The sequence below is a fragment of the Bombina bombina genome, chromosome 1, assembly GCF_027579735.1.
Source record: "Bombina bombina isolate aBomBom1 chromosome 1, aBomBom1.pri, whole genome shotgun sequence".
NCBI lineage: Eukaryota > Metazoa > Chordata > Amphibia > Anura > Bombinatoridae > Bombina > Bombina bombina.
In genome coordinates this window covers 929,715,509-929,731,912 of record NC_069499.1, presented here as the reverse complement: position 1 = coordinate 929,731,912, position 16,404 = coordinate 929,715,509, and the positions used below count along the sequence as shown (strand labels likewise).

The 16,404-nt window shown below is 37.2% G+C and overlaps 1 protein-coding gene across 1 annotated transcript in view; it reads left to right on the top strand.

The window, feature by feature from the left end:
- Positions 1-14,775, top strand: part of POFUT1 (protein O-fucosyltransferase 1) — a 31,341-nt gene extending 16,566 nt beyond the window's left edge. Inside the window, exons 6-7 of the mRNA XM_053699179.1 lie at positions 11,207-11,449; positions 12,730-14,775. Coding sequence (XP_053555154.1) covers positions 11,207-11,449; positions 12,730-12,918 — 432 coding nt within the window. The 3' untranslated portion in view covers positions 12,919-14,775. The remainder of the gene's footprint in view (positions 1-11,206; positions 11,450-12,729) is intronic.
- Positions 14,776-16,404: the final 1,629 nt, after the last annotated feature.

The following is a 16,404-nucleotide window of genomic DNA, read 5'->3' as shown; positions in this document are numbered from 1 at the left end:
GTATATGTTTGTAGCCATCAACTGCCAGCTAGCTCCCAGTGATGCATTGCTGCTGAGGATATGTACATATCACTCAAAACAGAATTTTTAGTCAAGAGTCCATGAGCTAGTGTCGTATGGGATATACATTCGTACCAGGAGGGGCAAAGTTTCCCAAACTTCAAAATGCCTATAAATACACCTCCCACCTCACTCATTCCTTACCTTCGTTTTAAAAACCTTGCCTCTCATGGAGGTGGGAAAGTAAGTTGTGCTTGAATTTTCTCCTGTGATAGGCGCTTCTAAGTATTTTGAAGCCCAGTTCCTCTCAAAGTACAGTGTTTGTCTGTGGGATGTGAAGGGAGTATTGCCTGATGACGCCATGTTTTCACCTATGGGAAATCTATTCTAAGGCTCTCTGTAATCAGTCGCAGGGATTCATCTGCTGCCTCCCTTTATAGAACGACAATATACTCCTCTACCATTACCTCTGCTGATATGTTTTCAGTATTGGTTTGACTGTCTGCTATATGTGGATGGGTGTCTTCTGCTAAGTATATATAATTTTTTAAGACTCTCAGCTATGTTTGGCACTAATAAAGTTTTAAATGTATATTGTATATATTTGCCATGAGTCAGGTATGTGTATTTCCCTTTGCAGTCTAACAGTTTCACCATAGATATGTATGTTTATGGGAGTTTTTAGGCTTACCTGGGGTTCCAGTTAGTTGGAATCTGTTTGTTTCAAAATTTTCGTGGGCTTAGGCTCACGATGACGCAGAATGTTACTTTTTATTGCAACATTTTTGGCGCTAACTTGCGTTTGCCGTGATTCAAGTCACATAATTTCTTGCGACTTTCTTGACGCAACATGAGTCACGTCATTTCACTTATTAAGCTTTGGCGCCAAAAGTTTCTTTTTTTTTCCCCCTGCATTTGCGTCTTTTGGCGCCAAAATGTTGTTATATTAAGTCTCTCCCTCTTTTGCTCTCTGCTCTCATTTGATTCTAAAGGGCTAGCATGCTTGGTTTTGATTTTACTCTTGTTTAAAAGAATTTTATCATAAGCATTTTACCCCATTCCTTAAACTGCTATTTTGAAGGAATTGGATATTTTGTTTTAAATGTTGTTTTTTCTTTTTTGTTACATTTTGCAAGATGTCTCAGACTGATCCTGCCTCTGATGTTACTGTAGGAACTAATCTGCCTGAACACAATTCTACCAAAGCTAAGTGTGTATGTTGTAAATTAGCTGATCTTACTTCTTCAGCTCAAATATGTGGCATTTGTTATGAAATATTATTACATGCTGATAATGTTTCTATAAGTACAAATACATCTACTGGTAAACCTTCACAGTCTAATGTACATGATATTCCTGTAGATATAAAAGATTATATTGCTGCAGCCATAGAGAAGGCTATGACTGCTATTCCGCTTTCAAATAAACGTGAAAGGTCTCTCCTAACTTCTCATTAAAGGGACACTAAACCCTAAAGATGTTTTACCTGCAATCGCAATTTCAATATATTATCATTTATTTTGTAATTTACATGTAGTTTAAAATAAGTACCATTTATGTGAAATCCTATTCCGAAAATGGAACGATTTCCAAACCCACCTCTGGCTATACATTTCCATACGCCAATCCTAACCAATAACCCAGGTTATCATAATGGCGGAGTATAGCCGCAATGCACATGCACGATATCGTCCTAATCGTCACTCACCAGCAGGCCCACTGTATTGGGGTAGCACGTAGGTTATATGCGCATGCGCAAATCCTATGGATCGCTATACGCATGTGACCGATATCCCAGGTTATCATAATTTCGGAGTAAAGCCGCAATGCACATGCGCGATATCATCATAATAGTCACTCACCAGCAGGCCTGGTGTAATTGGGGTAGCACGTAGGTGATATGCGCATGCGCAAGTCTATGAATTGCAATGTGCATGGTGACGAAATAGTCACTTAATTATATGAAAAAGATCGAAATCGGATTGGAAATGGTTTTAGATAGTTCACGGCCCATTTTAGAGGGTTGTCTTGAACAACATCATCTAAAAAAATAAAAAATTAATTTTATATGGCAGAAAAACATCGTTGAAATATAAAAGTACGTTATTTATAATATATGCATGTTTGGTAATTTAAATTTGTGGTCATGGTGTAGACAAAAAAAGAAAGTTTTGGAATCCTTTAATCTGATGAAGCTTGTATTGATCGGCAGCATACTGAAGTATCGTCTGCTGATGAGGATTTCTCTGGTTCAGAGGATCCTACTTTAGAGACTGACATTGATAAATCAACCTTTATTTTTAAGATTGAATATATTCGTTCTTTAATAAAAGAAGTATTGTTTACTTTGGGTATTGAGGAATCTAGTCCTCTTAATAACAAAAATAGTAAACGTTTGAATTCTGTTTTTAAAACTTCTGAAGTTACTCCTAAAGTTTTCCCTATTCCAGATGCTATTTCTTATATGTTTACTAAAGAATGGTCTTAACTTGGTGCTTCTTTTAACCCTTCTTCTTCTTCTAGGTTTAAAAAGCTATATCCTTTACCTGTGGCTAGTCTAGAGTTTTGGGGAAAAGTCCCTAAGGTTGATGGGGCTATTTCTACTCTTGCCAAACGTACTACTATTCCTATGGAAGATAGTACTTCTTTTATGGATCCTTTAGATAGGAAGATTGAATCTTATCTTAGAAAAGCATGTTTACATACTGGCTATATTCTTAGACTTGCTATTTCTATGGCAAATGTTGCTGCTGCTTCAACTTTTTGGTTGGACAGTTTAGCTCAACAGTTAACAGATCCTGAATTGTCTAGCATTGTTCTTTTACTTCAACATGCTAATCATTTCTTTTGTGATGCTATATTTGATGTAATTAAGATTGATATTAAATCTATTCTTTCTAGAAGAGCTTTATGGCTTAAATCTTGGAATGCTGATATGGTGTCAATCTAGATTACTATCTTTATCATTTCAGGGTAGTAATTTATTTAGTTCTCAATTGAATTCTATTATTTCCACTATCACTTGAGGAAAGGGAGTTTTTCTGTCCCAAGATAAGAAATCTAAGGGTAAATTTAAAGCTCCCAATCGTTATTGTTCCTTTCGTCAGAATAGAGAACAAAATACCTCTCCTTCCCCTTAGGCCTCTGGCTCTAATTGGAGACCTCCGAATTGGAATAAATCCAAGCCTTATAAAAAGCCAAATCCAGTCGCTAAGACTGCATGAAGGTACGGCCCTCAAACCAGTTCAACTGGTGGGGGGCAGTTTGAAATTATTTCAAGACATTTGGACAGTATCTGTTCAAAATCATTGGATTCAGAATATTGTTTCTCAGGGGTATCAAATAGGTGAAGGCTCAGGCTTTTCTAAAGTGTGTTTCAGACCTAGAGCTTTCAGGGGTGATTGTTCCAGTTCCTCTGCAGGAACAAGGTTTTTTTTTTTTTTTAATCTATTCATTGTCCCAAAGAAAGAAGATTCGTTCAGACCAATTCTGGATCTGAAATTTTTAAATAGTTTTGTAAGAGTCCCAACTTTCAAGATGGTGACTATAAGGACTATTCTGCCTTTTGTTCAGCAAGGTCATTTCATGTCCATAATATACTTACAGGATGCTTAGCTTCACATTCCAATTCATCCAGACCACTATTGTTTTCTGAGATTTTCTATTCTAGACAAGCATTACCAATTTGTCGCTCTTCCGTTTGACCTAGCAACAACTCCAAGAATCTTTTCGAAGGTTCTCGGTGCCCTTCTATCTGTAATCCCGTATTGCAGTATTTCCTTATTTGGCTGATATCTTGGTACTAGCTCAATCTTTTCATTTAGCACATCTCACTAAACTAGTGTGGTTTCTTCAAAGACATAGTTGGAGGATCAATTTACAAAAGTGTTCCTTGATTCCTCGGACAAGGGTCACCTTTTTAGGTTTCCAGATAGATTCTGTGTCCATGACTCATTCTCTGACAGACAAGAGACGAATGAAGTTAGTTCTAGCTTGTCTAAACCTTCAGTCTCTATCATTCCCTTCAGTGGCTATGTACATGGAAGTTTTAGGTCTCATGACTGCAGCATCAGACGATATCCCCTTTGCTCGTTTTCATACAAGGCCTCTACAGCTTTGCATGTTGCACCAATGGTGCAGGTATTATACTCAGATATCACAACTGATATGCTTAAATCCCAACACTCAGCTCTCTCTGACTTGGTGGTTAGACCATCACCTTATTGTTCAAGGGGCCTCATTTGTTCGTCCCACCTGGGCTGTGATCAGAACAGACGCAAGTCTCACAGGTTTGGGAGCTGTCTGGGGGTCTCTGACAGCACAAGGGGTTTGGTATCCTCAAGAGGCGAGGTTGCCAATCAATATTTTAGAACTCTGTGCTATCTTCAGAGCTCTTCAGACGTGGCCTCTATTGAAGAGAGAACTTTACATTTGTTTTCAAACAGACAATATCACAACAGGGGCATATGTCATTCATCGATGAGGGACTCGCAGTCCATCAGCAATGAAGGAAGTATCTTGTATACTTTCTTGGGCGGAATCCAACTCTTGTCAAATTTATGCGATTCATATCCCAGGTGTAGACAATTGGGAAGCGAATTATCTCAGCCGTAGCATCCGGGGGAGTGGTATTTCCTTCCAGATGTGTTTTTTCATCTTGTACAGATGTAGGGTCTTCCAGAAATAGATCTGATGGCCTCTCGTCTAAACAAGAAGCTTCCCAGATACCTTAGCAGTTCCTTAATTTTACCAACCTGCTTATATTTTTCCCCCTCTGGTTCTTCTTCCAAGGGTGATCTCCAAGATCATAATGTAACAATCTCATGTGTTTCTGATAGCACCAGCATGGCCTCACAGGTTTTGGTATGCGTATCTTGTCCGGATGTCCAGTTGCCAGCCTTGGCAAGGCCAGACCTTCTGTCTCAAGGGCCATTTTTCCATCAGGATCTCCGATATCTAAATTTGATGGCATGGAAATTGATCACTTAGTGCTTAGTCATAGAGGTTTCTTTGACTCAGTGGTTAGCACTATGATACAGGCTTGTAAGTCTGTTTCAAGGAAAATTTATCATCGGGTTTGGAAAAACCTATATTTTATGGTGTTCCACTCATAATTATTCTTGGCATTCCTTTAGAATTCCTAGGATTTTACAGTTTCTTCAGGATGGTTTAGATAAGGGTTTGTCTGCAAATACTTTGAAAGGACACATTTCTGCTCTTTCTGTCTTATTTCATATAAAGATTGCTAAACTTCCTGATATTCATTGTTTTGTTCAGGATTTGATTCATATCAAACCTGTTATTAAATCTATTTCTCTGAGGAATCACTGTCTGTGGTGCTAATTACCAATGGTGACTTTACTGTTCAGCAACCCACTCCACTCAAGCTGGATTCTAATGAGAGCAGGAGTGGTGACATTCTGGGGCCCCGGCGCTCACCCGGAGGTATTTGCTCAACTGATTCGTCGTTGGGGCAAACCGGATCTGGATCTCATGGCATCTCGCCAGAACGCCAAGCTTCCTTGTTACGGATCCAGGTCCAGGGACCCGGGAGCGGTGCTGGTAGATGCACTAGCAGCCCCTTGGGGTTTCAACATAGCTTATGTGTTTCCACCTTTTCCGTTGCTACCTCGACTGATTGCCAGGATCAAACAGGAGAGAGCATCGGTGATTCTGATAGCGCCTGCGTGGCCACGCAGGACCTGGTATGCAGACCTAGTGGACATGTCGTCCTGTCCTCCATGGTCTCTACCCCTGAGGCAGGACCTTCTAATTCAGGGTCCTTTCAACCATCCAAACCTAATTTCTCTGAGGCTGACTGCTTGGAGATTGAACGCTTGATTCTATCAAAGCGTGGGTTTTCGGATTCGGTTATTGATACATTAATACAGGCTCGGAAACCTGTTACCAGAAAAATTTACCACAAGATATGGCGTAAATATTTATATTGGTGTGAATCCAAGAGTTACTCATGGAGTAAGGTTAGGATTCCTAGGATATTGTCTTTTCTACAAGAGGGTTTAGAAAAGGGCTTATCCGCTAGTTCACTAAAGGGACAGATTTCTGCTCTGTCTATTCTTTTACACAAGCGTCTGGCAGAGAATCCAGACGTCCAGGCTTTTTGTCAGGCTTTGGCTAGGATTAAGCCTGTGTTTAAAACTGTTGCTCCTCCGTGGAGCTTAAACTTGGTTCTTAAAGTTCTTCAGGGTGTTCCGTTTGAACCCCTTCATTCCATTGATATTAAGCTTTTATCTTGGAAAGTTCTGTTTTTGATGGCTATTTCCTCAGCTCGAAGAGTCTCTGAGTTATCTGCCTTACATTGTGATTCTCCTTATCTGATCTTTCATTCAGACAAGGTAGTCCTGCGTACTAAACCTGGGTTTTTACCTAAGGTTGTTTCTAACAGGAATATCAATCAAGAGATTGTTGTTCCATCATTATGTCCTAATCCTTCCTCAAAGAAGGAACGTCTTTTGCATAATCTAGACGTGGTCCGTGCCCTGAAGTTCTACTTACAGGCAACTAAAGATTTTCGACAAACTTCTTCTCTGTTTGTCGTTTACTCTGGACAGAGGAGAGGTCAAAAGGCTTCGGCTACCTCTCTCTCTTTTTGGCTTCGTAGCATAATACGCTTAGCCTACGAGACTGCTGGACAGCAGCCTCCTGAAAAAATTACAGCTCATTCCACTAGAGCTGTGGCTTCTACCTGGGCCTTTAAGAATGAGGCCTCTGTTGAACAGATTTGCAAGGCTGCAACTTGGTCTTCACTTCACAAATTTGACACTTTTGCTTCTTCGGAGGCTGTTTTTGGGAGAAAGGTTCTACAGGCAGTGGTTCCTTCTGTTTAATGTTCCTGCCTTGTCCCTCCCATCATCCGTGTACTTTAGCTTTGGTATTGGTATCCCATAAGTAATGGATGACCCGTGGACTGAACACACTTAACAAGGGAAAACATAATTTATGCTTACCTGATAAATTTATTTCTCTTGTAGTGTGTTCAGTCCACGGCCCGCCCTGTCTTTTTGAGGCAGGTTCTAAATTTTAAATTATAACTCCAGTCACCACTGCACCCTATAGTTTCTCCTTTCTCGTCTTGTTTCGGTCGAATGACTGGATATGACATGTGAGGGGAGGAGCTATATAGCAGCTCTGCTTGGGTGATCCTCTTGCAACTTCCTGTTGGGAAGGAGAATATATCCCATAAGTAATGGATGGCCCGTGGACTGAACACACTACAAGAGAAATAAATTTATCAGGCAAGCATAAATTATGTTTTTTCTTTTATGAGACCTGTTATAATACTGGTAAAGTTTATGTTGATGCTTTAGTTGAGCTGGGGAGACAATACGAGAGCAGGGACTTTAGTATTTAGATGTAACACAACTTCTATAATGGAACTTCCCTTCCCGTGCTTGAAAATTGGGAACCTTTTACTTACTTTTTTTTTTAAATTTTATTTGGAGTCGGGCTCTGACCCAGGGGTGGAGCTGGATTCTGAGCATTGTATATTGATTTATGGTCCCTAGATTTATACCAGTTATTAATAGTCCTGCTCCTATATTAAAGGTTATATTCCTTAATTAATTTTTTTTTATTTTTCTTATTTGCTCCCTTGTTCCAATATAACTTTTTCTTAGTAAGCTGAAGCACTGTTACATGTCTTTCTTTTCTTTTTCCCTTATGTATATTCAACTACTACATATGCTTTAAAATATTTACTTAGATACCTTATATTTTGGCATATAGAATGTTCAGTCTGGTGTTAGATAATATTATTTACATACTCCTTAGTATTTCTCTATATCTTGATGTACATTGGAGTTTACTTATGTATTGATGATAATAATGCTATACTTTTTGACACACACACACACATATATATATATATATATATATATATATATATATATATATATATATATATATATATATATTGTTCAGTCTGATATAATTCTATACTTTCTAGATAGATATTTGCTGATGTAATTATTCTCATGCTGACCAATGTTCTTAAGCATTATGTAAGTCCCTATACATTTTTAATGTTCTTTGATACAATGAATATGTTGTATGTGCTCAACTTTTTAGCTTATTACTTATTTACTATATCTTTTTACACTATAGCACATATATTTCTCATGTGAGATTTATTTCAAATTAATACAAAACAAAGAAAAAAATGACATCACTGTTACTCTTATTTGTATTTTGAAAATGTGAGGTTCATTGTCTACATATTTCAAACTATCCTGTGATGTAACAGGTATGATTGTATAATATTTTTCTAACTACAATTTATATGATTTTTCTTTCTGTACCAACACACTATTTGAAGTATTGTTTGTCTGTTATTGTATATCAAACCTCAATAAAAAAAAATATTATAAAAAAAAATAAAAAAATCTATTTCTCCTCAGTCTCAATTTGGTTTTGAAGATTTTTCAGGCTCCTCCTTTTGAGCCTATGCATTCTCTGGATATTAAATTACTTTCTTGGAAAGTGTCTGCTCTCTCTTGTGAGTCTCCTTATCTGATTTTTCATCAAGATAAAGCATTTTTGCCTAAAGTTGTGAATTCTAACAACATTAATAGGGAAATTGTTGTTCCTTCTTTGTGTCCTAATCCTAAGAATACTCTTGAAAGATCTTTACATTCTTTGGATGTGGTAAATATTATGTTGAGGCTACTAAAGATTTCAGAAAGACTTCTAGTCTATTTGTTATTTTTTCTGGCTCCAGGAAAGGTCAGAAAGCCTCTGTCATTTCTTTGGCATCTTGGTTGAAACTTTTGATTTGATTTACAAAGCTTATTTGGAGGCGGGGCAGTCTCCGCCTCAGAGAATTACAGCTCATTCTACTAGATCTGTTGCCACTTCTTGGGCTTTTAAGAATTTAGCTTCAGTTGATCAAATTTCAAAGCAGCAACTTGGTCTTCTTTGCATACTTTTACAAAATTTTACCATTTTGATGTGTTTGCTTCTTCGGAAGCAGCCTTTGGTAGAAAGGTTCTTCAGGCAGTTGTCTGTTTGATTCTAATGCCTTTTGATTTGATTTGAGTTTTTTTGAATTTTTTAAGAAAACTTAATTATTTTTTTGGATTTCATTTCTCAGCGTATTTAGCTGTTATTTTATCCCCCCCCCTCTCTAGTGACTCGTGGATTTCCACATCTTGGGTATTATATCCCATATGTCACTAGCTCATGGACTCTTGCCACTTACAGGAAAGAAAACATAATTTATGTAAGAACTTACCTGATATATTCATTTCTTTCATAAGGGCAAGAGTCCATGAGACCCACCCTATTTTTTGTGGTTTTGATTTTTTTGTATAAAGCACTTTTATTTTTTCCAGTTCCTCTTTTTATATGTTTTTTACTCCTTTTTTTTTTTTTTTACACCTCACTTCTTGGCTATACGTTAAACTAAGGTATATGTGAGGTGGGAGGTGTATTTATAGGCATTTTGAGGTTTGGGAAACTTTGTCCCCTACTGGTCGGAATGTATATCCCATACGTCACTAGCTCTTGGACTCTTGCCACTATGAAAGAAATTAATTTATCAGGTAAGTTCTTACATAAATTATGATGTTGTTGTTTTTTTTATATTTTTAACTTTCCATTGACAAGAAGATATGTGACCTTTTTTAGTCTCAAAAGTTGCATTTATTTTTACTAAATTCTTTTCCTTCAAGTTGCAGTTATTAGATACAGTATACACACACCTACTCCCTTTACCTCTTTCTTCACTTGAAACTGAATTGTACTGCTTCTCCATTCACTGTACAAATCCAGTGTACATATGGGTTTATATTTAAAGGGGTATTCAACCCAAAATGTTTCTTTTATGATTCGGACAGAGCATACAATTTTAAACAACTTTCCAATTTACTTCTATTATCAAATTAGCTTCATTCTCTTAGTATCCTTTTTTGAAGGAGGAGCCATGAACTACCGGGAGCTAGCTGAACACATGGGTTAAGCCAGTGAAAAGAGAAATATGTCTGCAGCGGCCAATAAGGAGTTAGCTCCCAGTTGTGCATTGCTGCTCTTGGGCCTACCTAGGGATGCTTTTCACCAAAGGATACCAAGAGATCAAAGCAAATTTCCTCATACACTCACTTCATTGTAAATGTGCACTTGTGGGGGGGGGGGGGGGGGGGTTTGGTGGGGGTTATAAGGGTTTTTTTTTTTATCAAAAGGGGAGGCTATTTCCCCAAAATGTCATACAGAAAACATAAATCAGTTTAGCTGCAGTATACACAGCAGTAAATTAAGAGTAACTAATAAATAAAACACAAACGTGCAGTAAAATGACTAGCACTATATGCATAAGATTATTTTTATTATTATTTATTTCTAAAGTGACTCCAAATTCTGTAGTGTTGGGTACATGAGTGGAGGTCCATAATGGCGCTGATTCATAGTATTAAAAAAAAAAAAGATTAAATGAAATGAGTATTAAAAGCTCCTTTGAGAGGAGGAGCTACATAGCTTGCATTCTACATTTTTAATATTAAAAGATAGGACGCAATGTTTGCTAGTTCTTTTCTTTTTTTATAATGTAAATTTAGTTAATGGTAAAATAGTTTTATCTGTTATTTTTAAAGGGCCATGATACCCAAATGTTGAAACACTTGAAAGTGATGCAGCATAGCTGTAAAAAGCTCACTAGAAAATATCACCTGAACATCTCTATGTAAAAAGAAAGAGATTTTACCTCAAAAGTTCCTCAGTAGTCACATCCCATAGTAAAGGACTTCTAAGCAGCAAATCAGTATGTCTGTCCCGGGACAGATAATGGAGTGAGCTTCGTGAAAACTCATCTTATTTCCCTATTCAGTTTAAGGAAGTATACCATGAAATCTCATGAGATCACAGTAAAAGAGTTCATGACCTCAGCACTGTTGATGCCGATTGGCTGCTGTTTATTTCTTCATTTAAAAAAAAAAATTTTTTTACCTGCAGCTGGTCAGCAACTGAATTATAACTTGTTACACAGCACTCACTCTGCTGAGCTGAGGAAAATGTGAGGTAAAATATCTTTCTTTTTTACATAGAGATGCTCAGGTGATAATTTCCTGTCAGCTTTTTACAGTTATACTGCATCAGTTTCATGTGATTTAGCATATGAGTATTATGTCCCTTTAAATGATAGTGATTCCGTATTTTATTGATGACTCTGATAAACTAAGAAATCTTTCTTGTGTAGAAAAATGCATGTAACATGCTGAAAGATGGCACTGCTGGATCTCACTTCATGGCTTCCCCGCAATGTGTTGGCTATGACAGAAACAAAGCAGCACCTCTCACCATGGACATGTGTCTGCCAAACCTTAAGGAGATAAAACGAGCACTAACACTGTGGGTGAAGAAAACCAAGGCCAGGTCTGTCTATATAGCCACAGACTCCACATCTTATGTTACAGAGATCCAGAAGTCTTTAGGAGAAACCGTAAGTGTTTTCTTGCAGTTGGTTGGTTATATCCCCCTCTTCATAGATTTAATTGCATTCAAGCGCTCTAGACTCCATGTAATTGATGGGAAGAAGGAAATATGTAAATTAAAGGGGCATATTAATAAAAAACCCTGCATGCTCTAATTCGTTACAGGATGTAATTTAACACTAGCAACACCCCAACTTTGTGTGTTTTAACCCCAGCATAGGTGTTAAACACCTAATTAAAGTGCCACTCAGGACTCCAGAACATTGCTGGCCCTGAGTGGAAACTAACGGTTTCCCAATCAGCAGTGATAGTCGCGCAGCCAGGTCATTAACAAATTAGTGTCATATTTTTTTTTCATTATTATGGAACTTTAACCTGTTTTCTTTGCACCTGCTAGCTCTTCTCATAATATAGAGTCTCATCAGTATGTACTCACTGAAAATCCATTATATAAAGGCAACAAAGCATTACAAAAAATAAAATAAAGTGCTTATCAGTGAGATTAATTCAGTCAAATTATTAGAGGGCACAATTTGTGTAGTAAATTAAAAGAGAGAAGCGCTAAACCTGGGAATGAACAATAGCATAATAGCTTGTTCTATGGCTAGTTACCACCCAAGAAGCAGCCTCTTTTTGCTCAACATGTGCCTTTCACAGAGAAGAACTTTCCTGTAGCATATCAGTCGGATCCTGACTTAACAGTACAGTCCAGCCTCGAAATACCAGGCAATCCCTCTCTGAACGAGAGAAACAGCAAAACCCCAGACGTACGTTTCAGCCTATTGTGAGCCTCATCAGTGAGGTGAAGCCATGTGTAGTGTCTGCACTCTGATACAATTTGTGTAGTGTTTTACCCCTCTGATAGAAAGTTAAGTGCAAGCAAAAACTATGCTTATAATGGTTAAATTACACTAACCCCAAGGGTATCCCTTGTCATCTTTTTTATGCATTTTGTAAATCCCTTCTATTGATTTATTTATTTTTTCTTAATAAAAATGTTGTTTGAACTTTGTGGCGTAAAGTAGCAGGTTTCATGTGTTATTATTAGTGATAACTGAATTAGTGACCCAAAATGTTCTTTATGTGCAGAACAATTCTCACCGCTTTCTACATAGGGTAAATATGTCTCTGTTTAGTGAGCTACCTTAGATCAATTTTTATAATGTTGTTTGGCTAATTACAGCACTTTTTTTCTTTGCTTTTTACCGATTAGATTTCTTTGTTCTCATTTGATGGTTATATTGAGTTTTTTAGAATTGCGTTGTGAAATGTTTCTTCTCTCTTACAGGTAAAAGTTATAAGTCTCCAGCCTGATGTGGCTCAGATAGATCTGTACATCCTTGGTCAGTCTGATCATTTTATTGGGAACTGTGTTTCCTCATTTACAGCATTTGTGAAGAGGGAGCGTGATATTCACGGGAAGCCATCGTCATTCTTTGGCATGGATTCTCCTATAAAACTGGCAGATGAGCTATAGTAAAGAAGAAGAGAATTATTGGTACATTACATTAGTTTTGTAAAACTGATTCAGAGAACGGTTCTATGCTGTGGTATGCGCCTCTCGCTGTAGTACATTGTACTGCTGGGATCATTTTGAGCATCGTTCTAAAACACTGCTTATAGACATCACATTCCAGAATGATAATCATATTTCACATTAAATATGATGTATCTGCATATTTATATATTTTACTCTTATCTGGACTGAATTTGTTTTATAAATTATTCTTATGTTTTATATTCAGTGATCAGTGCATAAACTCAATGGGGGAAACAAAACCCCAAAACAATCTAGCTCAATCTTTTGATTATGGAATATCTGTTGAAATTGGCAGGCAAAGATCAGTATCCTCGTCAGAAACAAAAATTAGTAAATGGTTTTCAGATTAAACAGTTTCTGTGGGAATTTCTTTTTTCAGTAAAGGAGCCTTTTTTTTTTTTTTTTGAAAACTAATGTTCACTCCTGATTAAAACTACTTTTCTCAAGGTAATAGCAGAGGCTTTCTGCCCACCAAAAGAGGCTGTGAAAGTTGTATTTAGCAATCTGTGAGCAATCCATTCCTAGGGATATGTTGCACATAAACATTCACTTTCTGTTAGTTCCAGAATCAAACTGAAAGGCCTTAACATAAGCCTTATCAAGCAAATACATTTTAAAATCTTAAAGGGCCACTCGATCAAAATTAAACTTTCATTATTCAGCTAGAGCATGCCATTTTAAACAACTTTCCAATTTGCTTCTATTAACAAAATGTGCACAGTCTTTTTATATTTAAACTTTTTGAGTCACGAGCTCCTACTGAGCATGTGCAAGAATAAGTGTGTATGCATTTGTGAATGGCTGATGGCTGTCACATGGTACGTGTATGCAGTTGTGATTGGCTGATGGCTGTCACATGGTACAGGGGGAGTGGAAAAATACATAACTTTTAATTGTCAGAATAAAAATCTACTACTCATTTGAAGTTCAGACTAAGTGCTATTGCATTGTCTTGTTACCTTGCATTTGCTGATTATACAAATCTACTGTGTTGACTGGTCCTTTAAAAGGGATCCCTGTACTAAAAAATGTGTTGTCCCCTTAATGTGCTCCAAATGACTTGTTATATGTACTGGATAGTATTAAATGTATTGGAAATGTTTCCTTTATATTATATCATATCAGTATTTGAAAAAAATGTTTTTTCTAACTAAAACCATAACCTTTGACAAGCCTATAACAATGGGCTGAGCCTGCAAGTATTTGTTAGATATTGAAATTCTAATTATGGCTAGAGGTTTCAATAAACACAAGCAGCTATTTCACATACAAAATCTCTCTTATAACCCCCACTGGGAGATTAATTAGTTCTACTGTCTCATATTTACATACCTTTTTCTATACAGAAAATGTTTGTTGCTCATATTTTCAGTGTATGTGGGGTTACAATGGACAAAAGTAGCATTTTCATATAACAAAGGTAAATCAAATCAGTTGTTTGCAAGCAATTGCATACACTCCAGCAGGTAAAATAGACCATTGGAAGTGGGGGGAGGACCTTTTAAAATGCGTCCCTTTAAATCATGCTTTTTCAAATATATAACAGAAATATCCAGAACTTAATGACCCTCTGCTACTGTTGTGTTGGACGATTTATCTGAATACACTTTTTGTTATTTGATTTTGCATTCTTTTATTTCTGTCCGTCAAAGATGCTGGTGAATATAAAGCTTATTCAATCGATTATGTCATTTATTTTGTCACATGCACATAATTAAGATATTTCAATGCACTACAATATTTCTTACTAATATTTCTACATATTCATTATAATAAAGTATTTGCTTAGTCTCATTTCTGTATACAGTCCCAGTGAACTTTGAGTAAGCAATGGTATGTGTGTGCTTGACTTAGTAAAGATTTAAAGTCTTTAAAATCTAATAATTTGTGTTTTAAGAAATATATATACATCTAAATGACCAAAATAAGTATAAATTGTTTGTGTTTTGAGAGAATGATTCAGATAAATACTACTGTTTCATGAGATGCTCTTGCGATGGTTGGAGAGCATTCTTGCATCACCCTGGTTTCACAACAGATAAGCTGGTAGAGAATATTCATGTTTTAAGCACCAGATTTGGTTCTCTATTTGATTCCAGCAGAGCCTCTTTTTCCATGGAGACTTTCCATTCCTAAGACTGTAAACAATATTCTCATTTATATGTTATAGGACATTGTTAGGCCTTCATTATCCCAACACCGTAAACCATTATGGTGCACATACCCAAATGCTTTCTGTAAGGGATTGTCTGTTTATTTTAGTGGTGTTTGGGTAGAGTCTGTTGCAAACCATAAGGTTCTCAATGTAATATCAAGTGGTTAAATAGATTTAAAGCCCTTGGTTGATGCACATTATTATTTTTATGGTACATAAAAGGGATGGGTCTTATAAATATTTGTGCAAATTATTATTGTCGGTTTCTTATAAAATGTGCTTGAGCCGCATATGTAATCTCGCCTTATCTATCTAATCAAGTGATTGCTGCATCTACTTTAAAGGGACATGAAACACAATTTATTTTTTTTCAGGATTCATACAATTTTAAACAACTTTCTAATTTACTTCAATTTAAAATCTGCTTCATTCTTTTGCTATCCTTTGTTGAAAGAGCAGCAATGCACTACTTGCAGCTAGCTGAGCACATCTAGTCAGCCAATGACAATTCCCTGTGGAAAAGGAATGGTGTGTGGGTTAAGCAGGAGTAAGAAAGCTGTATACCCTCTGACCTCAGGTAATGGTGACCTCTAACCTCTAGTAGTGATGACGTCTAACCCCTGGTGATAATACTAGCATGCCTTCAGTTTTATACGATGAGCAGTGATAACAGTGGCAGCCTCAGACTGCCAGCTAATGTACTTGCCAACCTCAGGACCCCATACAATGAATTACAGATACCCATATATGATGTAGTGTGTGTATCTGCATCTATAAGTGTATGCTGTGTAGTGTGTGTGTGTGTGTATTTGCATGTATAAGTGTATGCTGTGTAGTGTGTGTATCTGCATGCATGTGTGTATCTGCTTTCACCAGCCTTTGAGCCCCTACATCTGCAGGTTCTCACAAGAGAACCTGCTGCCGTATTTAACAAGCAGCGGTCATCAGAATTCAATCTCTGCGGCCTAGTCCGACCGGGGAGATTGACAGCTCCTGCCCCACGTGATTGGCTGTGCGCGGGCAGGGGGCGGGATAAATTATGCTTACCTGATTTCCTTTTCATTTCCTTCTGTATGAGGAGAGTCCACGGCATCATTCCTTACTGTTGGGAAATACTGAGCCTGGCCACCATGAGGAGGCAAAGACACCCCAGCCAAAGGCTTAAATACGCCCCCTACTTCCCTCATATCCCAGTCATTCTGCCAAGGGAACAAGGAACAGTAGGAGAAATATCAGGGTATAAATGGTGCCGGAAGAAAAAACTAAAT